The sequence below is a fragment of the Sardina pilchardus genome, chromosome 17 (genome assembly GCF_963854185.1).
Source record: "Sardina pilchardus chromosome 17, fSarPil1.1, whole genome shotgun sequence".
Taxonomy (NCBI): Eukaryota; Metazoa; Chordata; class Actinopteri; order Clupeiformes; family Clupeidae; genus Sardina; species Sardina pilchardus.
This window is the reverse complement of record NC_085010.1, coordinates 27,886,415-27,911,846: the sequence shown is the minus strand read 5'-3', so window position 1 is coordinate 27,911,846 and position 25,432 is coordinate 27,886,415. Positions and strand designations below refer to the sequence as shown.

General features: G+C 43.1%; 1 protein-coding gene across 2 annotated transcripts in view; it reads left to right on the top strand.

Annotated features, from left to right (window-relative positions):
* Positions 1-19,218, top strand: part of LOC134062187 (E3 ubiquitin-protein ligase Midline-1-like) — a 42,373-nt gene extending 23,155 nt beyond the window's left edge. For both annotated transcript variants that reach the window (XM_062518120.1, XM_062518122.1), the window contains exons 3-10: positions 6,516-6,611; positions 11,429-11,536; positions 12,632-12,780; positions 13,212-13,339; positions 13,942-14,085; positions 16,498-16,659; positions 17,551-17,755; positions 17,885-19,218. In XM_062518120.1, the coding sequence (XP_062374104.1) occupies positions 6,516-6,611; positions 11,429-11,536; positions 12,632-12,780; positions 13,212-13,339; positions 13,942-14,085; positions 16,498-16,659; positions 17,551-17,755; positions 17,885-18,233 (1,341 nt within the window). In that variant the 3' untranslated portion in view covers positions 18,234-19,218. The remainder of the gene's footprint in view (positions 1-6,515; positions 6,612-11,428; positions 11,537-12,631; positions 12,781-13,211; positions 13,340-13,941; positions 14,086-16,497; positions 16,660-17,550; positions 17,756-17,884) is intronic.
* The last annotated feature ends 6,214 nt before the right edge of the window (positions 19,219-25,432 follow it).

The following is a 25,432-nucleotide window of genomic DNA, read 5'->3' as shown; positions in this document are numbered from 1 at the left end:
GTCACTCAGGATAGAATTCACTGCATGCGGGGAGCCATCCTGCACACAAAAACCTCACTCCCATCTCTTGTGAGCCAGAGCGCTCTCATGCAGGGTGCCTTGACTGACGCGCAACCCAATTCCCATAAATATTACATGGCTCTCTTTAAAAGTCAAGAGCGCGGCGCTGGACCAGCATGGAGCAAAGAGCCATGTGCAGAAACCTCCCGCGCCCTGCCTTGCCGCGCAGCGCCGCGAGGCTCATTAGCGATCTGCAGAGTGGATGGATGGGCCGTTTGAGAAGGCGCGGGTTAAGCAGTGCTAATTGTGCTAGCGCCGCGGTGGGCCGGGCTAATTGAGCGCGGAAGCCCACTGGGAAATGGCCCCGCTCTCACCTCCGGCCGGCCCCCGGCCCCCCCCCCGGCCCCCCCCCCGCTCCTGGACGGGTCGGTCCACAGGAAGGGAGCGGCTGTGGTGCTCCGGCGGGGTCTCTAGGCAGAGGTGTCTGAAAACTCCCCCCCCCCCCACCTGCCCCTATACTAACCCCCGTGCGCCGGGCAGCGGAGCTGGATTAATGCAGCTGTGCTCCTGTGCTGCTCCGGCAGGTCTGGCCGAGGCACAATTATCGCCTCGCACTTAGCCGTGTTATTAAACACGGAGAGAGAAGCCGGCGCGGCGCGCGCACCACGAGGAGTGATGTGAGCTGACAGGGTTAAACCAGCCGGAATGATTTCTGTAGACCAGGAAGTGGGACACGGCAAGGGCTGGATTTTTTTTGGCTGGCCTTTTTTAATTCTCCCTCTTAAAAGCACTCATTCTCACACGGAGACCCTTGAGAAGGTTAACTGTTAGAGCAGACACTTCATGAGAGAGACATATGGAACATACCAGCGTCGCACGTCATATTTAGCATTTGGGTCCCCGGTTGTGTGCTCCAATTTTCACAACAGGGTCACAGCAAATCTGGACACCTGTCGAGTCTGGCAAGCTCAGAAAAGACCAGCTGTCATGGGGGCTACTGCGGGAGAGGGTGCAGGGTTAAGACTCTGGTGACCCCCACCTCCCTGACCCCAAAATATCCAATGGGATTACATGAACTTGTTACTAAAGTGTTAGAATGTGGATATGGGGAAATGAACAGTGGTTTGCACTTGTGCACTGTGGCAATAGTGTTAAGTTGTGCACAATTACAAGAGGGCAAGTTTTCAGAAGTGTGTAGATTCCAATTGGTGCCATACAAATCTGGCAAAAAAGTACTTACAAATAAATGTGCAAGTCACTCTAATTCAAACCAAGATCATGAGAGATAGCGTGGAGAAGTCTTTTTCCAGTTCTAAATTCAAAGGCTCATGCTTGAGGTGTTTATGACACAAGTTCCGTTTTCCTCTTGCTTAACTACAAAAGGACATACAGCACATCACAGCACAGCAAAGCAAAGGGATTCTTTTATCTTAATGAATCATTTGAGCAAGTGTGTTTCAGGCACGCACGTGTTACAGGCGTATCATCATGCCGCTTTGAGAGAGGGGAAACTTTAACATGGAATATATCACTGCACAGCAGCTCCCAGTGAGTAATCAAATTCAGCATTACGCTAGAGCAGACGGCCAGAGAAAATAGCTGCCATTGATGCATTTCACGGTATTTCTTTGTGAAGAACATTTATCCGATATATTTGACACTCCGTTGGAATAATAATAATCCAGGAACTTTGAGAGCGTGTACATGGTGCTCGATACAGCCATATTGGTTTTTCTTAACATATAACCTCCTTAAACAACTGCAATGAATGGTGCCTTTGTAATGCACTTGTGTCTGCCACAGTGGTGAAAACTGGCTTTATTATTAGCTCTTGTTTAGATTCAGCAGAGAGAGAGAGACCGAGAGAAGGAAACAGTTTTAAATAGTGTGGTCTTGGAGAATCAAGGGTTCAGACAGCAGGAAACTAAAGCATGGCTCGGGGATGACAGTAGCTGTGACTATTTCGGTCCCCCCCCCCCCCCCCCCCAGCCCAGTCTAGCTCCCAGCCATAACTGCCACACACAGTCAAGGTCAGAATATCGTGTTGTGCTATTGTGTTGCTGCCCGAGAATAAGACCGGAAAAGGATGTGTCTAGACCATAATATACTGCACTAGTGTGATGTTAGGTTACGTGCTGTGTCATGCTGGACCAGACATTACAAGTTAAACACAGACAAATGGGATAAACCAGTGAATGTGTAATCTACTTTAGCTTGCCAATTCAGGAGAGGAGAGTGAAGTTGAGAGAGCTTGGATTAGACTCTCGTCTACCTCATCCCTCAATATTTCTAAGAGTTAAGTCATATTAAATGCAAATATTGAAAGTAGATGGGATCGGGTAGGAAAGCTAATGACTGACCAGAGAACGGCCTTCATCAGAACTGGCCTAAGGCTACAGGACGGAAGGTCTTTAAAATCACATCACTACAGCACTGGACATGTGCACTATTATACTTTATCTCCCTCAACAATGGAATTCTCTTCTCTGATTGGCTGATGGGGTGGCCATTAACTTCGTATAACCTGCTACCTTTGAAGTAGTATCACACTTGAATATTAATTCGCCAAACTCGTTGCTAAGTTTAAATGAACTGTCACGTTGCATCCAAGCTGAAATACAGACGTGCAGAACCATAGTAACATTGTAGCATATGACGGAGGTGGATTGTAGCTAGTTGGATGCCATGTAGGCTATAAAAGTAGCGATCTTTCAAAGTTAAAGTTAATCAGAATACTGGGATATGGCCGCTTGACAACGGGAGAGATAGAACTAACGACTGGCTTTTGGCCGTAGCAACCAGCCATTTAGAACTAACGACTGGCTTTTGGCCATAGCAACCATCCATTTAGAACTAGTAACGGCAGTTTTGTCCTGCAAGTAGAAAGTTGATATGTGGCGGAAAGTAGTCCCTGCAGTCAAGACAGTTTTAGCGATGTTAACGGACGCAACGGTGGAATAAAACTATGTTCTAAATATACATGTTATGAATACAAACGGGAGATAAGCGGGATAACGGCCTTCGAGGTCGACCGGTTCGATGGAAATAATGGCACGGCGGAGGTAACTCCGTCTCCGTGCTTCGCACGTCGCCGGAGTTCTAGACCTCCACCTAGCCATTATTTCCATCGAACCGGTCACCTCGTCGGCCGTTATCCCTTACGTAGCATCAGCTATAGTGTTGAAAGTGATAAAACTACATTTTCATTTTAGATAATTTTTCTGTAGGAATAGTTGAGGATATGGATGAAAATGACAAAATGAATCAAATGTGATGGTTGAATATCTGCATCAGTCAAAGCAGAATAGCATAATCGCAGTCCAGAACATTAAAGAATGGTCTCTAAGATATACTGTAACTTATTAGCGATAATTGGTAGGTCTTTTTCAATTCGTTTTTAGAAAGATCAATACTTGATTATTTCATATACCTTGTAGTGTGAAGCGGTCATGTTTTTCATTGACTACTTGGGCTTGCATACGTACAGTATTATCTGTGCGCCTCAAACAGAATGTAGAGCTAAGCTGCTTAGTGCAGGCTGTGATCCGAATGGCAACATTGACATCTACAGTTCAAAAGAAAAACATCAGGCCTTTCCACTCAAGCACTCTCTCTTGCCCTATTTATTCATGAATAGTTCTGAAAATATGTCATGATTACAGCTCACTGCAGTGTATTTGTGGACATGGCCACAGACCATTCTCCAAGGGAGTGTTTTTACATGTGGCTATCTATGTGTGCATGTGTGTGTGTGTGTGTGTGTGTGTATGTGTGTGTGTGTGTGTGTGTGTGTGTGTGTGTGTGTGTGTGTGTGGGTGGATGTGCGCACACGCTAGAGAGAAAGTGACTAAAAGCCTGGGGCTTGTAAAAGGCAAGCAGCGGAAGAAAGAGAAATGGAACACAGTTCCCTCTCTTCACAATCTGGCCTCTAACCAACCACACAGGTGGAGGAGCCAGCCATTTCCTCCACCCCACCCCCGTCACTTTCTTCCCCATGCACACATATTGGGGGAACACACATGATAACTATAGACACCTCAATTTAAGGTTGCGGAAGGCCAGAATATACAGTAACGTTCCTAATTGGACTGCTGTTGTATGAAGAATTTCTGGCTATTGGTAACAGTTTTAAAGTCCACCCTTTTTTTCAAGCCAAACAAGCCAAGTGAGTGACTCAAAGACTGACCATGAGTGGACGATTATCACTGTTTATATTTCGCTGTCTTAGCCTTACAGATTCCTTTTTGTCTTTATTCGGATCAGTCCCTGCCCCACTCCCAGTCATGTTTAGACTAAACGGACGGACTCTTGCTGTGTCTTGGCTCAAAGCTGCTTGTCTCAGCAATAAACATAATCAGAGTGTTTATCTGCCCAAGACAGACAGATGGGTTGTGTTTGGAGTTGAACTTGAAATGTAGAGCACCACATGGCACAAGGAGTCACTTTGTACAAGGGGGGAAAAAACACAGACTCTTCAACTGACTACAAATGTGTCAAATGAAGATGTAGAGTGTTTGCGGTCATAAGCAGTGTTGTAATGTGTTTGTTGGGTGGTTCTTCTCAGCAGTCCAAGGGATTCTCTTCCTCTTGGGGAAGGCAGGTGGTCTCACATCTGAATGGCTGTTCCTATTAAGAGTGCATGCCACTGTGACAGTGACTGACTGCGTAGACAATTGGTTTGGATTACTCCCCCTTCTCTTTTTTTTGAGAATGTCAAGGTTGCTTTAGGGAACCTAGCCTGCCATTTGTGTCCTACCAGTGATAAGTCTGGTTTGCTGTCAATTCCAGTGGAGCTGGAGTCAGCACCTGAGGTCTGGTCTTTCGAGCACATCTCGACTCTGTACACCAGCCAGGTGCAGTGAGCCGTCAGAACTGTGCTCATAAGGATTCCACTGGAATTAACAGCATTAATGTGTCGGTATAATGTCATTTGAGTGCTTGAGTATTGTTTGGAGTTCGCAGTAATCCCCTGCAAATGACAAAAGTCTCATTGTATTTATAGTCATCGCATGATCATACAGTAAGCATCCCTGTGCTCTCCAGTATTGTGCTTTGATAGCGGCTTACTGTTATATGACACTACACTATGCGTACTGTATGTCTGTGACATGACAAAATGCTGTCTCAATGCTCATCGCAGCACATTTTTATTCAATTTCCTTGCACATTTTGTTTTATTTTTACTCTGCCCGCTGGTTCATGTCTTTTGTTGATCTGTGCCTTTGCCATCTTTGCATGTCTTTTATCTACTGGTGCCTTCATGGCTCTGTTGTCTTCCCATCTGTATCTGTGTACATCTGAGGAACAAGGGCTTATTGAGAACTATCCCCAGAGTGGTACACTGCCATGTTGGCTCTGATGAGGGATGTTTACACAAACGGAAATCATATTACCTCACTCCTCTTCACTCTTCAAACAGAAATAATTGAGGAAAGATGACCCACCTCTCAAGCTCCTTTAGCCTGATTTTCAGAAGGGCCACCAGGAAGCCATTGCATTTTGATGGGAATCAGAAGGACAGTGCTTGCATTGAATATTTTGGACCTCGATGCATTTTGGAGCAGACGGGCCCATTAATGATTTCCATAGCAATGGACTCTAATTTTATTTTATTTTTATTTTTTTAAAGCCCCCCTCTGAGGAGAGTATATTTAGGCCTAGAATTTAGAATCAATAGAGCAGATGAGGTCAGATGTGCGGAATGTAAAGTCCTTTTGTGTCAGCGGAGTATTAAGGCCATCCATTAACGGGTAAACTCCGTCACAATCCTCTCTGCGTCTGTTTATCCTGTATACCCATAGGGGTAGCTGCCTTTAATCCTCGCTGACCATCTCAGCATAGCTTAATGTGCTCCGCCGGACAATAATATGATGATATTGAAAATAAAGAAGATGGAGCCTGTTTGTTTCTGGGCAGCAGGGGGAGAGAGAGAAGAGGAAGTGCTTACATAAAGACGCTGCTCTGATAGGTAGACGGGCGGACTGTCAAGTCGGGGGCTTTTGATGCCCGATTTCTCGGCTGAGTGAGTTTCTGCATGGCTTGGTTCTGAGCCGCGCTCCCAGTCAGCGCTCCCAGTCACAGCAGCAGCAGCAGCGCTCCTCTCTCCCGGGTCGCTCTCGCCGCCCGCCCGCGCGCACCATGAGGAGGCATCAGGGAGGAGGGCACCGGCCAGAGGTCAGTCACCGATGCCCCACCATGGGGGGGGGGGGGCAACACCGCTGGCAATGGCCGCACAGCTGGACAAAAACAAAACAAAACAAAAAAAAACAGGGAAATTCAGACCATGTTCTGTTGTACTGTAGCTTGGTTTAGTCTCTTCTAGCTATGAGGCTACGGTCAGTTTCTTTTTCTTTTTTTTTTTCTAGGAACCTTTAAGTGTAGGAGTGTGCTCTGTGCTGGTCCGAGACTTCTTTTTGCAAATTGACCACATTGACAGTCACCTGTGACTGGTTCCCTGATGTGTTTCCTCTTGACTGCTGACAAAGTAAGCTTCTCTTTTCTACATTTTTTTTCAGCAAGCCCTGGAGTCTAACCTCGGCAGCTTGATCAAGAGGAACAACGAGTTGGAATCCCTGATGGGGAAGTTGATCCAGACTTGTCAGCACGTGGAGGTGAGTGTCCAATCTGTTGCTTCGGTGCACTTTCTGCTTGCATGTGTACACATGTCTGTGCATGCAGATGTCTGCAGCTAAGACTGTGCTTAGATGTATAACACCAAGGCAGATTAAATTGTAGTGAGCTCTGAAATACAAGAGGATACTTGAGCTCAGCTCAGTGCTAAAGAATGATGAATACTTGTGTGTATTTCTCCTACTAGAAGAAGACTACATAGAAATGGTTGTTGTGATGCTTAGCATTGAGCCTATTTCTTCTCAGATTTACTCAACTCTTTACAAAAAAAATTAAACAATATAACAAAATACAATTGACCAAACATTATCAATTATTAATTGATTCAACCACTGGTTCTCATGCAAATGTCTATTTTAGCTCCATAATATAGTCAATGGAGCATGCAATACTTTATTTGCCTTACAAACCATTTGCCATAGTATGTGCATGATCGAAAATATATAACGTGACATAATATGTCATATGAACAAAATATGAGTTGTTCTCAAAATCTCTACAGTAGTGTATTTTCCTCCCATTCCAAAATAGAATGTTGAGAGAGAAGGCGGGTCTTGAGACGCCTGGCACACGCAGGACACACACAGGGCACATGCTTCTGCACCATGACTCATTAAGCCTCAGTGCATAATCAGAGTGCCATGGCATGGCAGCTGTCATCCTCCTTTACTATCAGACCAGAGACCAGGCCAGCTGGGCGAGCAGCCGGAGAATTCTGTTTTGACCAGTTGTTGATAACCCAATTTGAAGCTAAACTAAGACATTTAGCTGGGCTAGTATTCCCGCTAACAACAAAGCAACTAGTCGCATGTTCATCAGAACACAGGCAGAGAACTAGTACCTGAAATGACTTTGAATCCAAAGATAACCGCTCAGATTGGCTTTCTTGCTAATTGCCCGCTGCAATTGTGCAATTGTGTTACACACAACAAGGGAAAAGGAGACACCATTTCTTGATGAGTTCCAAGGGACAGCCACAGTGATTAAATATCACACAAGGCTTCCGGCTAGATCTAGTTCAAATATCGATGTAATAGCTGAGATAGACTGCTTGGCTTTGATCCGCTTCATAGTTCAGTGAATCCCCTGAAATAGCACACCAATGAACCGGGCTCTTCCCTGGGGTCAGCTGCTCCGTGGTGGCTGTTTGTCACGCAGGGGTTGTGGGGCCCATGTGTAAGTGTGCACATCTTATGGCAATTACAGAGCCCAGCAGAATGCACCACTCTGCCCCACACACTCTAAACTTATTTTAGCCTCCTCTGAGCCTAAAAGAATGCACTGCTTGCTTGTGTGCATGGACTGGGTGTCTTTCAATAATACATTCGGTAAGTCAACACAGCCACGAGAATGCCGCGGAGCTTTTCATGTTGCATTTAGGTCAGGGCTTTGCAGAGTCTCGTCTTACATGCCTCTGCCCCTTTAAAACACACAGCGCGATCTCTGAGCATGCTACCGAACCGTCAAATTGTGTGCAGGCGAGCGAGTGCGCTATGAGCATGTGCGTGCATGATTAATGCAGCCTCATGAGGGGGGTCTGACCACAGTTGCTTTGGGAGCTTTGGAAGTTTTACTCTCAAGCACATAATGCATCTAAAATGCATCTAAAATGCTTCACCTCGCTTAGGTTTCCATGTCTCAAACCAAATTGACATCGGAACCTGATGCACTTTTAGTTACGGAAAAGATTGGGATAGCCTATAGGAATGTGATGATTATATTAGCAAAAAAGGCACATGCATGTTTATAATGTACGCTGTTATGAAAAGCAAGACCAGCAGATGAAAAGTCTTTGAATTCCCTCACAACAAAAAGGCTGTGCCTCTCTGGTGGTCTGGTAGTGTTGTGTTGTGTTTAAAGTGGCCCTGGTCCTGCCTCCCGTTACCCCAGGTTAAATGATTCACTTAGCCGCCTGCCTCAGACCCACTCTGCTGCAGCAGCCAGAGAGAGAGAGAGAGAGAGAGAGAGAGAGAGAGAGAGAGAGAGAGAGAGAGAGAGAGAGAAGGGGGAAAATGGCTGACCTCTATTTCAGTCTGTGGTTGGCACATCTCCGTACCATGCAATGAGATTAATGTCAAAGTATGTCTCATACCCGTAGTCATCTAATCTACAGTACTATTGCTGCAATACATCAATACAGTCATCTACTGTAATCTACTACTGCTGCAATACATCAATACAGTCATCTACTACTGCTGCAATACATCAATACAGTCATCTACTGTAATCTACTACTGCTGAAATACATCAATACAGTCATCTACTACTGCTGAAATACATCAATACAGTCATTTTTTGGAGTTATGATTGTGGCTACTTTAGTATGAGGCATAATGCTATATTTCAATTTATTTGTAGAGCTTATTTACGGTCGACACACCTAAAATGCCATTGGACTGTCTCCAAAATAAACACTGATTTATTTAGGCAAAGGATACAGTAGATACATATTTGACCTCATATGCCTTGGGAAGAGTTATGATTTGACCTCATATGCCTTGGGAAGAGTTATGATTGGATTTTACAGAATTCACAATTTGTACTACACTGGCATGTGCTGTAAATATAAATATAAATATCATGATTAATAACAAAAACTTATTAATAATAAACATCCCACAGGAATCCTTCAGTATGGCATAACTGTCTACGTAAATAACATCTAAAGAAAAAGGAGATTAACAAAGATCCAATGACAGATGGTGTTTTGTTTCCATAGATCAAGCTCAAATGGGCTCTAGGGATCCCAACAGACAAATACTGTATATCTGTATGTTTGCGCTGTTATGGCATTGTTTACTGTACGTATGTTTTATTATGTTATAGTACCATGCAGTTAAAACTCATTTACTGTCTGTGAAAAAGCAGTCCATCATCTTAGTTTTTTTAAAAGATAAAACCATAGAAAACATCTTTCATTTCTTTATCAAAAAATGTTTAAAAATGGACAACACAATAACCTGCATACATGCACCAATTGATTCCCCACAAAACAAAACCCTGGCCCTTTTAAAGAGCACCAAAATAGGTGTGGCCCAATTAACACATCGTCCACACCTGCAGACAATTACTCAGCTAATTGTGCATGTGCAAAAAGTATTTGATTAAAATGGAGTCCTAAATCAGAGAAGATGAGTTAGCATCTTCACATTACCTTCCCCCTCTTTTAAGCTTGCAAACATAGTTTCAAGCGCAAACAAAAACAGATCAGTACATTACATAGATAGACAGTGCAAGTCATTAGTGCTTCATCAGTTCAGTGTCTCAGGTGACTGCCAGTCTTTTCAAGATCACTCCTTCTAGGCCCAACACTGCACTCTTCACAGTAGCCCTCCCGATACCTCCTCATCCAGGCCTCCAGACCGCCTGCCACACCGCTCAGCCCTCTGCAATACCAGCAGACAATAGGCTATCCGAGCACCGGCCTACTCCCAAGGCCACAGGCCAGTCTGCCACTGGATATATTCAGGATGTCCTCAGGTCACTGCTGATCTCTTGGCCTTGGCAATAGCTCCCCACAAGGCTCACATCAGCAACAAGGAGTTCCCGAGCTATTCCTCCTTCAGGCGTAGGCCAACCCAACAGCAGTGTTGCCAGGTCACGTGAGCAAAAACAAGCAGCAGGTCCTTGAAACAAGCCCTAAAGAAGCGACCCGAGTAGCATCCCCTCCCCGAACATCTGACGTTACATTTCTAGGGCGGTCATGTTAGAGGAGCCTGTAGTTATCGCGTAGAGTCGACGCAGAGGCATAGGTTTAAAATGCCCTTTGTGTACGTGTAGACTTTGGCTTGATTCTACGCAGAAACAACAAACACGAAGCAAGCCCAAAAGAAGCGACCACGTAAAATACACGCCCCCAAAACCGCAACCCGCAACTTCACCGAAAAACAAGCCCAAGTCGCTTATAATAAGCGGACTCTGGCAACACTGCCCAACAGGACAGCAGTGCAACTCCTCCAGTGATCTCTTCTCCTAGCAGGTCTCTTCATCAACCTGCCATCCCCTTCTCCGCAGTACACCTTCGTATTCCAAATCAATTGAAATGTGGGTCCCCGCCACACAACTAGAGGGATAATCCCACCGCTGCCACCAAATGTGAAAAAGTACTGTAGTCCATCATCTTAGTTTTTTTAAAAGATAAAACCATAGAAAACATCTTCTTTCATTTCTTTATCAAAAAATGTTTAAAAATGGACAACACAATAACCTGCATACATGCACCAATTGATTCCCCACAAAACAAAACCCTGGCCCTTTTAAAGAGCACCAAAATAGGTGTGGCCCAATTAACACATCGTCCACACCTGCAGACAATTACTCAGCTAATTGTGCATGTGCAAAAAGTATTTGATTAAAATGGAGTCCTAAATCAGAGAAGATGAGTTAGCATCTTCACACTGTCCATATACTGTAAGAAAAACACTGGCTGTGGTTTATATTCAAGCCTGTTTACCTCGGTGAACATAGAAGTATGCCCTTCTCAAAGTTGATGTACAGTATTAGAGAAGGTGAGGAGATGTGTAAAGAAACACAACACACGCCCTAGCATTACAGAGCTACTCTGTGCAAACAACCCCAAGAAATGTGCTGGTTGCAGGTTACAGTATGCCTCTGTCTGTGTCATCAGGTTAATGTACTGGTTGCAGGTTACATTATGCCTCTGTCTGTGTCATCAGGTTACATTATGCCTCTGTCTGTGTCATCAACAACAAGGATAGTGACGGTCATCCCTCGGTCTCACAGATCCATAGTTACGTTCGTAACCTACGTTACATTATGCCTCTGTCTGTGTCATCAGGTTAATGCATCCCGTCAGGAGGGCAAGCTTCTTGAGGAGTGTGATCTCCTGATCGAAATCATCAATCAGAGAAGGCAAATCATTGGCACCAAGATCAAAGAGGGCAAGGTAAGCACTAATTTACTACTGAACTCAACCCACAGCATTTGTGGCTACATTTCACATGAGGTGCGGCTGTGATATGTAAAATATGATTTTATGATACAGTCCTCTGTGAAGAAACAGTTACTCAGTATTACATGGCCCTTTTCTTGACAGAGAGCTGTATAATATAACTGCTACTTTATGATAATTGCTAAAAGTCGATTAAAAATATTAGCATAATTATATGGATGTTTTATGTGGCTTTTTGCCTTTATGTATGTCAGTTGAAAGTGATAGTGGGCATTTGGACCCAAACGTGTGTATGGATGCTGCCGATTGCACCACAGCTTGTGCCCACAACTCCAAAGGGGGTGCAATTTCCTCTGTCTGTAGACTTGTCCGTTTTTGGTTCGTTTTCACAGCTCTAGGAAGCCATTTTAAATTGGTGCTGCACACAATCATGTGACAGCGTGAAGCTAAAAGTAGAGCAGAGCGTTTAGAGGAAATAATTTGGAGAGGACAAGGGATTACTGTAGGGTTTAACAGGTATGATTATGTGTGGTAAATTTAAGACAAACACTGAGTCTTATCCTCATTTTGCCCGACCCACATGTAGATTACAGCCATGTGCACCAACATGGTCATTTGGTAGATGCAGGGGAACAACAATCCATTTCAATCTTGAATCTGGCTTTTTGTTTTCCCTCTCCAAGGGAGGATTAACTCACAAATATGTATTAGTAAATTCGCTCTGAATTATATATATATATATATATATATATATATATATATATATATATATATATAAAAAAGAAAATGTCTCACATGAAAAGGATGCTGTGTGCTATGCTATCCATCTTGGACACATACTGTAGTGGTTTAGTTGGGACACTTGGCTGCATCATGGACACATACAGTATGTAGTGGTTTAGTTGGGACACTTGGCTGTAGTGGTTTAGTTGGGACACTTGGCTGTAGTGGTTTAGTTGGGACACTTGCCTGCATCAGTGACACATACAGTATGTAGTGGTTTAGTTGGGACACTTGCCTGTAGTGGTTTAGTTGGGACACTTGGCTGCATCCATGACAGGAGCGCTCGGTCTCCTCTTCTGCCTTCAGGTGGTGCGTCTGCGGAAACTGGCCCAGCAGATCTCCAACTGCAAGCAGTGCATCGAGCGCTCCTCCGCCCTCATCACTCAAGCTGACCAGACGCTGAAGGAGACGGACCACGCCCGCTTCCTCCAGACCGCCAAGAGCATCTCTGAGAGGTGAGGCCAGCTGCAGACACATGCACATCAGGGGTGGAAATTAAAATGTGAAAATGTGAAAATCTATCAGCCAATAGCAGATTTCTGGTCAAATTAACCTGCCACTCAATGTTAGAATATGACTTAATGTCTGAAATCTACCAGCCACTCTCACATTTTACCAGCATTTGGCTGGTGGCTGGTGCTAATTTCCATCCCTGATGCACATACAGTACAGTACTCACTCATGTAGTTGAAGACCAGCTTGACCATGATACTGGGTCATGTACAGTACTGTAGTTGAAGACCAGCTTGACCATGATACTGGGTCATGTACTGTAGTTGAAGACCAGCTTGACCATGATACTGGGTCATGTACTGTAGTTTAAGACCAGCTTGCAAGATACATGAAGAGCATTTGAAACGGTTTGTTTTCACATCTTTTCCCCCAGAGTCTCCATGGCCACAGCATCTTCCCAGGTGTTGATCCCTGAGATAAACTTGACGGACACGTTTGACACTTTTGCCCTTGATTTCACCCGGGAGAAGAAGCTGCTGGAGACTTTGGATTATCTAACTGGTAAGATACAATTACAAAACTCAAACATGTTCATTCACAGCTACTAATTAGATAACAGTTAGTTATTTATTTACTTAAATTATGCTTAACAGAGACCAATTGCAGAGACAAAAAGTCTCAATAATTTAAGACAGTAAAGTGGATAATGGATACCACAGTTGATATTGAAAAATAGTTCAGAGTCAGAACACAGGAGGGTAATAGTCATACATGCTTGTTAAAACATCTTGTACTATGATTCAGAATCAGAGCATTTCCATAGTCATGATATACATATCAGCTTGATTTACAGCACTGTGCTTAAATCGTAGTAGTTGAATCTTAGTTTCCTTTCAAATGATTGCCATGTTTTGCAATGTCAACAAACTTGGCCTGAGCCTAGCACACTAACTCATCAAGATGGCTCAACATTTAGGCTGAATCGTTTCTGTGCATAAGGAGAGAAAACATCCCCAACTGCACAAGGAATCTTTGACTTTATGGCCACACTATACTCCATCCTTACGTTCATCCACATCCTGGACTCTAAAAGCACTTCAAACTGGACACTGAGACACACACACATACACAGTGATCTGTGTCCACTCCTCTTCCTCTCATAGCTCCTGACCCTCCTAATATAAGAGAGGAACTGTGCACAGCCTCCTACGACACCATCACCGTTCACTGGACGTCGGACGATGAGTTTTGCGTGGTGTCCTACGAGCTTCAGTACGCCATCTTCACTGGGCAGTCCAACATCGTCAGTAAGTGTAACACTCTTATCATTTTTCATTACGTTGCAAAACTTTTACATATTGTATTCCACTAAACTGATAAAAACAACTCACCTTTACTCGTGAGAGACTATGGATTATATGGATGACTGGCTGCTGGCTGTCAGAGATCAGAGATTTCCAAATGTCTTGAACCATCAGACTGCACATGCTTGAAAGACTTCTGTTGAGAAAAACAGTGCAACCTCAGAGAAGATGCATGTTGAAGTGCATCAGGCAGGAGATGTTCACACCCTTCACAATAATTGGGACCCAGTCACACACAGATGACTTTGTAAAGGGCAACATAAATATTTCTGGGGAGCAAAAGTTCAGGAGGGGCACTTTCTGTCTTGCCCTGACGTACCACTCAATGTGTGAATGCTTTTCACACTCCACTCTCACCACCTCCTTCTCCATTTTGACTGATACAACCCTGAAATCTGACAAATATCTAAATGTCAGGAAAGTGTGAAGTGATATTTACTTTAAGTGAATAGAACATAATGTACACAAAGTTACCATTTCAGAAGATAATCTGGCAACATGCAATTCAAGGAATTGTTAAAAGCATTTAGTTAAAACCCCAATCAGACTGGAGACATTTGGGGTCCTGATTTAAAAGGTAGACAAAATGCAAAAAGTGTCAACAAGCCAACTTCTTGTTAGAAGCTTCTTGTGCTTCAGTTAGACTAGTCTGAGAGGCTCATTTATGGGTTATTTTGGGTGACAGTGCTCTACCATAATAGTCACTTGTCCCCAGGGATAGTTCATAAATAAACAGATAAATAAATACACAAAGAAATAACAGAATAATGTGTATAAATAAATAAAAGGCTACTCAAAATAGAAGGCTACTCATTGTTTTCACATCTGGTTGTTTTACAGCTAATGTAGTCATCAGCACTCATCTCAGTGAGTCTCAGTGGGAGGCTTAAAACTTAACGTGTCACTTCCTCCTTCCCCCTTCAGCTGTGGGACCCCCACGCTGATGCCTCTCATGTCATGCCCTCGTTTCAAATCGGGTTCCCCTGTCAGAACGAGTGACAAGTGTCTCGCAGATCTCGGGCACCTCACTGCAATGCAATGGGGTTTTTATATATATTTATATATATATCGGTTGCTTGGTTGTGGCATTTATGAGCTCTAGCTGGAGGAGCAAGGCCTGATCTAATCTGATCACCAAGACCTCTGACTCTCACTGCAGGCAAAAGCTGATTTTTTTTTGGGGGGGGGGGGGGTCGAGTGACCTGCATGGTCAGACTTCTTCAGAAGTAGTGTGAACACTCGAATCTTCCATATTCTAAACCACATTCTAAATCGTGAATCAGAGGTCTGATTTTTATTTTTCAATGTGACTACAGTGTGAATAACAATGGCAGATTTGATGCGACTTTTGTGTCAATCTACACTGATGATTGTCACAATTATGCGCCGGCGGGATGCACATGTGGATCAGTTCAGAACTGCACACAGTTCACACTGGAATCTGATATAGGCCACAATTTAATATTTAATGTGAAAAATCGGATCTGAGCAAAAATCCGAATTGAGCACTAAGACTTGCAGTGTGAGCTTAGCCTGAAAGACAACATGCCTACAGTAGATGAGGGATTGAGGAAAGCGATGCACGGATGACAGGAAGAACTGAGCATTTAGTATACCCACAGCAGTCCAATTGAACCTGCTGACCCATTAAGAGCAGGAGAGTGAAAATGATTTCTACAAGCGCAAGACCTGATTTGATTAAAACTAAATGAAACCTCAGTTATTTTGCCGTTCTGGGTGCCGTTAAGTCTCAACCCATACCATGAATAGATTAAATATTCAGATGGATGAATTAGCTCAAACTGTCCACCCTTAATTAGGTCATTTTAAAATATTTTTTCAACTATGCAAGAGAGGTGCTCCATTCACATCTGTACCTCACCTCTTGTACGTAGGCTACAGGAAGAGTTGTATTCTTAAAGGTGACATAGAATGGATGAATTGAGTATTGCACTGTGTTCTCTGATGTTAAAATACTATATATTCAACTTTGATTTTAAAAAAATAAGCTCAATTGCAATTTTACAAGACTAATAAAACCATATATTTAGGCTGGGTATTGAAATGGTCTGTTTGACTAAATGGCGCCCTCTTTGGCAACCCCAATTGAACTTCAATGGCATTGCGATGTCTGACATCATAAGCAAGCTCTTTTCTAATTCACCCATTTTTTAGTGTCTATTTCTAAGTTCAAGATTTTCATATGAAGGAGGGCACAACCATGATTCATGTTCATGATAGCTCTTTGTTTATGCACAACCTCTCATAATTCATGAAAACCAAGAAAAAAAATATTTCCATTCTATGTCACGTTTAAAGGACCGTATGATTAATGAACTGCTTTATCCCTACCAGGTCTGTGTAACTCCATGGACAGTTGGATGATTGTGCCCAACATTAAGCAGAACCACTACACTGTCCATGGCCTGCAGAGTGGGACTAAGTACATCTTCATAGTCAAAGCCATCAACCAGGCTGGCAGCCGCAGCAGTGAGCCAGGGACCCTCAAGACTAACAGTAAGTACTTTGCATACTATAATTGTATACTATAATTAACACTATAGTAAAAAAAGAATAGATTTTTCACGAATAGACGTGATAGATTTGGTAAGATTAACCATTTGAACTGAAAAAAAAAAAAAGTGTGAATTTTGTAACACAAACGTGTTTTGAATGCTATCCGTGACCCTTCTAGGCTATAATAGTTCATTATTGGCCTATTGGGTCTAATGTTAGCTGCTATCTAGCATCAATCCCAAATAAACACAATTATCAAATTGAGAACATCATACAATGTGGTTAATTTGTTTGAGCATGTACAGATAGCCAATGTAACTTGGTTTCTACAGACTCTGACGAAGATGTAATCAAGATGTTAGTCTTTTGCTATGCACCTTTGCATATTTAAAAACAAAAAAACATTAAGCCTTAAAACTACTGTATGCTGCTCTGGTATCTTCTCTTTTTGATCAACTTGTCCCCTGACGTGGATGCACCAGTTGCTTGCAGAGGCGCATAAGATCTTCTCCTTTTTTTGTAACTTATTTTCTATTTGTGATCGGGACACACCTGAAATCAAATAAAATTGATTATCAACAATAGTGCATGAGTGGCTTGACGCTAATCCTCTTCTACACTTGAATAAAACCTTTTGATAATGAGACCTGCCGGCTATCTAATAGGCTACCAGGATTAAACCAACAGCGCCATCCTATGTCCTTTTCTGGTACTGCTACTAGTCAGTCCTGTGCTGAAAGACAAAAACGAGATGGGGTTCCAAGAACATAAGAAACAAAGCACTGAACAATAGCCACCATCTTCCAAGGCGCCATGGTGTTCATAACAATAAGACCATGCGGGGGTCCAGTTTTAAGATGAAACAGATAACAGCATTTATTTCTTCCTCAGGTCAGCCATTCAAGCTCGACCCCAAGAGTGCTCACAGGAAGCTGAAGGTGTCCCATGACAACTTGACCGTAGAACGGGACGAGACCTCCTCAAAGAAAAGTGGCCAGGAACGCTTCAGCAGCCAGAGCAGCTATGGCGTCACTGCAAATGTCTACATAGACAGCGGCCGCCATTACTGGGAAGCTCTGATTGGAGGAAGCACCTGGTAATTTATTTATTTTCTATGGGCACTTGGTGGGACAACTAAATGACAATATTAAAAAGTTAATCATGCAAATAACATTTGTGATGATGAGTTCTGATTTTTATACGGCTGTTTGTGTCTGCTCTAAAGGTACGCAGTGGGCATTGCCTACAAATCTGCACCCAAACACGAGTGGATTGGCAAGAATCCGGCATCCTGGGTGCTCTGTCGCTGCAACAACTCTTGGGTGGTGCGCCACAACAGCAAGGAGATGGCCATCGAGCCGTCCCCCCACCTGCGGCGCGTGGGGGTGCTGCTGGACTACGATGCCGGCTCGCTGGCCTTCTACGACGCCGTGGGCTCCCAGCACCTGCACACCTTCCACGTGTCCTTCACCCAGCCCGTCTGCCCCGTCTTCAACGTGTGGAACAAATGTCTGACCGTGCTCACCGGCCTGCCCATCCCAGACCACCTGGAGGGGGTCACACCTCTCGATTGACCTCTAAACAAAGTCACCACTGGGGTCTGTTGGGAAAGGAAACAGGCAGCTTCAGAACTCTTTGGACCAACTCAGGCCACCTGAAACTCCTGCCCGTCCCCCCCCCCTCCCCCAACCCCACCCTCATCCATAAAACCACTCCACTATGTAGGCACCTTGGACCATTCCCACCTCCTCTCACTCCTCCATGTGTGATGTACAGTAGCACTCTATTGTGTAGGAAAATGGATGCAGGTGACCACCCATTTGTGGTGCAATATAAAGCCCTAAGATGCAAATATATTTATGTTGTTTATTTTCTTGCAAATTATGCTGGTTTGCTTTACCAACAAAGGCAATTCCAGAATGAGCAAAAGTGAAAAACAGATTATGGATTGGAATCTATTGTAGACTTATACCTTACGTTTGCACAGCTACATCTATGCTTTATTTATGAAAAGGATTATTTAGGGAAATGGGCGTTATGTTTGAAAAACAAAATGGATATTATGGTGCAATTGTTGTGAGTTCCTTCCATTTAATCAAAAAAAAAAGACAACATATAACTGTGTAACTTGGTTTACTTTCTCTTACTCATCATGTGAAACATTAGTTACTTCATCATCTTTTGTCAGTTTTATCATTTATGTTTCGTTAAATGATCAACTGAAAGAAAACACTAAATATTGACACAATACACAACATGGGACTGGTTCTGCTGGGACACTCAACACGTGTTTAATACTGTGCTTTTATGTTACTGTCAGTGTCAGTATGTAGTGAAGAGAAACACTGACATTTTATAGTACATTTTGCTTTAGAAGGAAAAAAGACTGCATCAAGCCCATCAAGTTGGTTATTATTCTCCTGAGTAAGTGGTCAAATGTATTTTTCTTAAGGACGTCTGGAAAGATAATATTAACAGATAAATCAGTTGGTTGTGTCACTGTACAGTATAATTTCTATTTGTTGAAGACTTAAATAAATTTGACCACATTATCCATTTTTTTATGCTGAACTACCCTTCATTAAAAAAAAACTAAAAAAAACAGTTAATCGGGGCTCCAGCTGTGGGACAACTGGCTAGCTGCACCGTACACCTGGGTTCAATTCCCGCCCTGTGGTCCTTTCCGGATCCCATCCCTGCTCTCTCTCCCACTCACTTCCTGTCTCTCTACACTGTCCTACAGTATCATCATTGATTGAAGACAGAAAAATGCTTAAAAAGAAAGTCAGTCGAAAGACATTTCTTCTAGGTACAGTAAGTTACGATTGGTTTAAGAGAGAAGTTTATAACTGGTTGAAATAATTAAATAAGCTTTGTTCCAGTCAATGATTAACAGCATTGGGAAACAGTGGAGGGGAAAACATAGCCATTAGAGCTTCATTCCTTTGGTGAGAGGTTCCCTCCTCTCTTAACAGTGCTTCTGTCTAAAATTGCTCAACATGCTGTCAAATCTATTCACAGAACTTCCTGAAGACAACAGAACCACTTCCTTCACTCCAGGAAGCTTTGTCTGATGTCCATGGGAGACATCTGTGTGAACTAACAATGTTGTCGTACCCACTCGGACAAATAAACGTTTATCTACTTTAGTGTTTCCTTTTGCAACATAATAGTCTTGCTGCCTGCCATAGGATTATGGGGAACTAAATCTTTGACTTGCTCAACATTGTATGAATTCTAAAAGTTTACATCAAATAACAGAAAGGGTTATTCATCAGAGTTCTAAAGGGGAACTATTTTTTAACATAGAGCTCTGTTGTTTAAGGTCATCAAGTGCTGTCCGTTCACTAAAGCATACTCAATATGGCATTGCTGTTACCAATGAAATCCTCTCTTGCTCTCATTATGACCGCCGCCAAAGATCCTCCATTACGCCGCTTTAACCCTCTCTGCCGCCGCACAGCGAAGCATATAGGACCCCTCGAAGGAGGGTAGTGCGGACACAGTTTCCAGTGAATATCTCGAGAACCGTAGGGCCTATGAGGAACACCTTTTTTGTATGTTGATTGTAAAGGGCCATATCAACCCATGCCATAACCACTCATTTCATAGCGCCACCTAGTATCAAATGAAAAAGCATAAATGAGTTGTTGTCATCGCAGGTACAGTACCTCTGACTTAACATGGTCAAAACTACAATAAATTGTAAGTATATCATTATGACACCCTCTGAATGCACGCCAAGTTTTGTGTAATTTGGTTCATGGGGGGCCATACAATAAATGGTTTTATGTGTACATTTAGTGACTGTACCCCAATTGGCCTGTAGATGGCCAGACACAGTTTTCTGTGAATATCGAGAGCCGTAGGGCATAGGGGCCATGTCAACCCATCCCATATCCACGCACACACATGCACACACACATATATTGTACATGCACACACATGCAAGCACACACACACACACACACACTACACCTCATCTCTTGAAATAACATGAATGGCAAAAGTGTGAAATACAAAAGCATTTAGAAAAAACTTAACAAATAAGACTGATTCTTTTTTTTTCATTTTGCCTTTAAGGAAGAAAGCTAGCTTACATTCTTTTGAGCAGCATGGCGAAGCTCGACTGCCTTTTCATTTGTCACGCCCTATTGTTTCTGTTTCCTGAACTACAGCTCAGCATGGTATAGACTATTCTGATTTTCTGACTCAACGGGGAAATCTGTATTTCTCCCATCTCAAGGCAAACTGAGGGAATGATGCACAACCATTCAAAAGCATGACTGGTTTTCTAAAGATACAAAGCTTAATTCTAATCGGTGAAGTGTCCCTTTAAGAGTCATTCCGTGTGGAATCAGACAAAATCCAGGAAAATGGTTGCAGCACCAACTCCGAATTTCCTCAGAGTTTGTCTACACAATCATTAGGTTCCATAACTAAAACCTGTAAAATATTTGTTTTCAATTCTATTGTTTTCATAGTCTTTTTGCCCTTGAACTATAACTTTTTTTTAGCTTAGTTTGCCTGAACCAATCAGCTTCTGAGTCATTGGGATGGTGGCACTGACAAACAGAAAGTCCCCATGCAGCCTCGCGATCATGCTCATGAAAAGGCAGACTGACCGATTGAGGAGTGTTGTAAAATGTACACGCTAAAGCTGAAGGGGAAGCTCTGCAGATAAATCTGCAAGCATAAAACAAGCGAAAACGAAATGCGAAAGTGAAACCGGCGATGAAATCGCCAAACCTGCATAGTTCCCCTTTACAGTTTTTTCCAATTGCTAACACACTAAAATGACATTCATAGCACAATTATTCAAACTGACACACAGAGAGCAACACATCCTCTCAAGTCTCCAAATGTCTAAACAGATTTTCAGCTTTACACACATTTTGCAATGCACACAATGGCACTTTTTGCATGCGCTGAACACGGTTCGGTTCTCATAAAGTCACATGTTTGCAGTTTCAAAACAATGGCATTCTGATTGACACACATTAGCTAGTTGACCAATATGTGTGCCACCTGGCCAAACATCTCAGAGCTTAATCAACCAGGAAGTACGCACTATAAAAAGACCACAGGTGAGCACCTTTTGGAAACAACAACACAATGGAAAACATCGCAGAGAGAGAGGAAGAGGAAGAGGGAGGGTGAGAATGAGAGGATGAGGAAGAGTGAGAGGTAGGGGTAGAGCTGATAGGGATGTCAACATGGCCAAAGAAGACAACAACTGTCAAATGAAATCCGTGCAACCTTAGTTGATCATGTCATCAACCATGGACTGACACAGAGAGTGCAGCCCAACTTGAGCCGCTTTACTGTCGCTTCGGTCATCCGGACATACAGTACAGACGGGAGCACAGCTATGTAATCAACATTTCTTTCACACTATGTAGTACACCCCATGTCATAGTGCAGTATATCAGTTGGGTAACACCTGTTTACCTCATGAATGGCTGATGTCATACACCAACTGTACAAGTTTCCGGTTACAATTTACTCTACTGTGGGGGAAATATTTTTTTTCTAAAGGATTGACAGAAGAATCCATGGTGGAGGAAGGAACTCAATGTTCACCGCAGTACAGAAGTTGCCATTGTAAGCTTGGTTTTGGCAAATAATGAGATCCGACTCCGAGAAATTCAAAGGCACATCATGCAAGACAACATAACATTCAATAACATTCAACAGGTCAGTCAATCCACATTGGCTCGCATTTTGAAGAGAAACAAATTCAGAATGAAGCAACTCTATAAGGTGCCGTTTGAAAGAAACTCACCAAGAAACAAAGATCTCAGACGAGCATACAGTATGTGGATGTAAGTACAATATTGACGGCAGTACACTACATGCAACATTGTTTCCCAGTGTACTGCTGTAAATACAGTAACACCATATTGACTAATTTATGTTCTTTGTTTTCAGAGAGTACTGGAAAAGGATGCATGCCATCCCATCCCGCATGAGTTCATCTTTATAGATGAGGCTGCAAAGACCAGAAGGAGGGGGAGAAACATCATTGGCCACAGGGCCATTATAAATGTTCCTGGCCAACGTGGTGGGAACATCACAAAGTGCACTGCCATCTCTCGTACACATGGTGTCCTCCACCGTCATGCCAACCCTGGACCATACAACACGGCTCATACACATGGTGTCCTCCACCGTCATGCCAACCCTGGACCATACAACACAGCTCATATACTCGCATTTCTGGACGGACTCCACAACATTGTCATAACACCAGAGTACATGAATGATCCAGATCATCAACCAAACTGATGCGTTGTAGTGTGGGACAACGTGAGCTTCCATCGTGCAGCCCCAGTCCAAAACTGATACGTTGTAGGACAACGTGAGCTTCCATCGTGCAGCCCCAGTCCAAAACTGATACGTTGTAGGACAACGTGAGCTTCCATCGTGCAGCCCCAGTCCAAAACTGATACGTTGTAGTGTGGGACAACGTGAGCTTCCATCGTGCAGCCCCAGTCCAAAACTGATACGTTGTAGTGTGGGACAACGTGAGCTTCCATGGTGCAGCCCCAGTCCAAAACTGATACGTTGTAGTGTGGGACAACGTGAGCTTCCATCGTGCAGCTCCAGTCCAAAAACTGGTTTGCTGACCACCCACCATTTCTCATTCAACACCTCCCACCATACTCACCATTTTTGAACCCCATAGAGGAATTCTTCTCGGCATAGCGGTGGAAGGTGTACGACCGACAGCCTGTGCTTCACAACTTCCTGACCTCATGCCCTCGAGACTTTTGCCTCATGTCCTTGAGACTTTTGCCCCATTCACACCGCAATGGTTGGGGCAAAACGAATGTTGTTCACATTCTCAGACTATGAAACACGGATGTGCAAAAGTGTTTTGCCCCAATCATTGCAGTGTGAATGGGGCAAAAGTCTCTAGGGTATGAGGCCAGGCAGTTGTGATGCACAGGATAGGATTTGTGTTCCTGCAACACGGATTTGTGGACCCGTAGCCCCTATTACAAGGTATATCAAAAATATGTACAACTTCAAATGTACGGGTACACATTTGTGACTTAAGTGTGCTCATGCAAAATCTGCAATTAAAGGTGCTCGTGACTTGCACTTAAAGGGATATTCCGCCATTTTTGGAAATACGCTCATTTTCCACCTTCCCTCGAGCAAAACAATCGATATTTACCTTGTTCCCGTTCATCCAGCCATTCTGTGAGTCTGGCGATACAACTTTTAGCTTCAGCCTAGCATAGATCATTGAATCGGATTAGACCATTAGCTTCTCGCCTGCTAGCTTCATGTTTAAAAGTGACTAAGATTTCTGGTAATTTTTCCATTTAAAACGTGTCTCCTCTCAAGTTAGAAAGTGCAATAAGACCAACTGAAAATGAAACCTGGCATTTTTCTAGGCTGATTTGACATGGAACTACACTCTCATCTGGCGTAATAATCAAGGCAACTTGCAGCTACTGGCACTACTACTGCTTGTTGTCTATGGGGACTATTTTCAGATGCTGCGTAAGATATCACTGCGCCTATGGTACGTTTGCAAGTTGCCTTGATTATAACACGATTATAACACGAGTCTCATGATAATCAACCAATAATGGGTGTAACCACCATTATGTTATTATGGTACTTTTATTTGCATACAACCTAACTAGAAAAGCACTTCCGCAGACTTCCACCTGTATCGCTCTACCTAGGTTGTCATACATTTGAACCTAAACTATTCAGATCGCCACCACGTGGTCATACCATGCCATTACACCACAAAGCGAAAACATAAACGCCTCCAGAATCCCGACGGTGATACGGATCACTCCCAAAATTGAATAGTTTCTTCTGTGGGTCATTTCTGACCACCTCTGAACATTTTATCATTTGAATTAATATACTAGCACAGCCCTTGTTACTCGGAAACAATAAACAAAATGAAACGTGAGCTTTTTCAGGAAGAACTCAGTTCTGTAATCTTAACGATCTGATGGCAGGGGACCACCAGGAAAATGAACCAGCACTTGTGTGGTCAGACATGGACTTTTATAAAAGAGTTCAAAAGGTCATTAAAGTAGACTACATCACATGCCTACTACTACACTATATGTAAGAGACATGGGATGTGTCTTTACTGGATAGGAGTTAGTATAGGAATAGCCTCCCCTGAGCTATAATAAGAAAATGTATCTTAATAATTACCCTGTTTGATCAGTTGCTACACTACAGTATATTGCCAAAAGTATTGGGTCACATGCCTTGACTTGCATATTAAATCCCATTCTTAATCCATAGGGTTTCATTTAATGTTGGTCCACCCTTTGCAGCTATAACAGCTTCAATTCTTCTAGGAAGGCTTTCCATAAGGTTTAGGAGTCTGGTTATGGGAATATTTTACCATTCTTCCAGAAGCGCATTTGGGAGTCAGCCTCCGCTCTAATTAATCCCCATGTTCCTTTAGTTTCAATGAAAGGAGCTCTGAATGCTTCAGCATTGACCAAGAGATTTTGGACAATTCCATGCTCCCAACTTTGTGGGAACCATTTGGGGATGACCCCTTCCTGTTCCAACATGACTGTGCACCAATGCACAAACCGAGGTCAATAAAGACATGGATGATAGAGTTTGGTGTGGATGAACTTGACCTCCTAACCTCAACCTAATAGAACACCTTTGGGATGAATTAGAGCAGAGACCAGTCTCGTCGTTCAACATCAGTGTGTGACCTCACAAATACGCTTAAGAATGGTCAAAAATTCACACATTCTTAAACATTGTG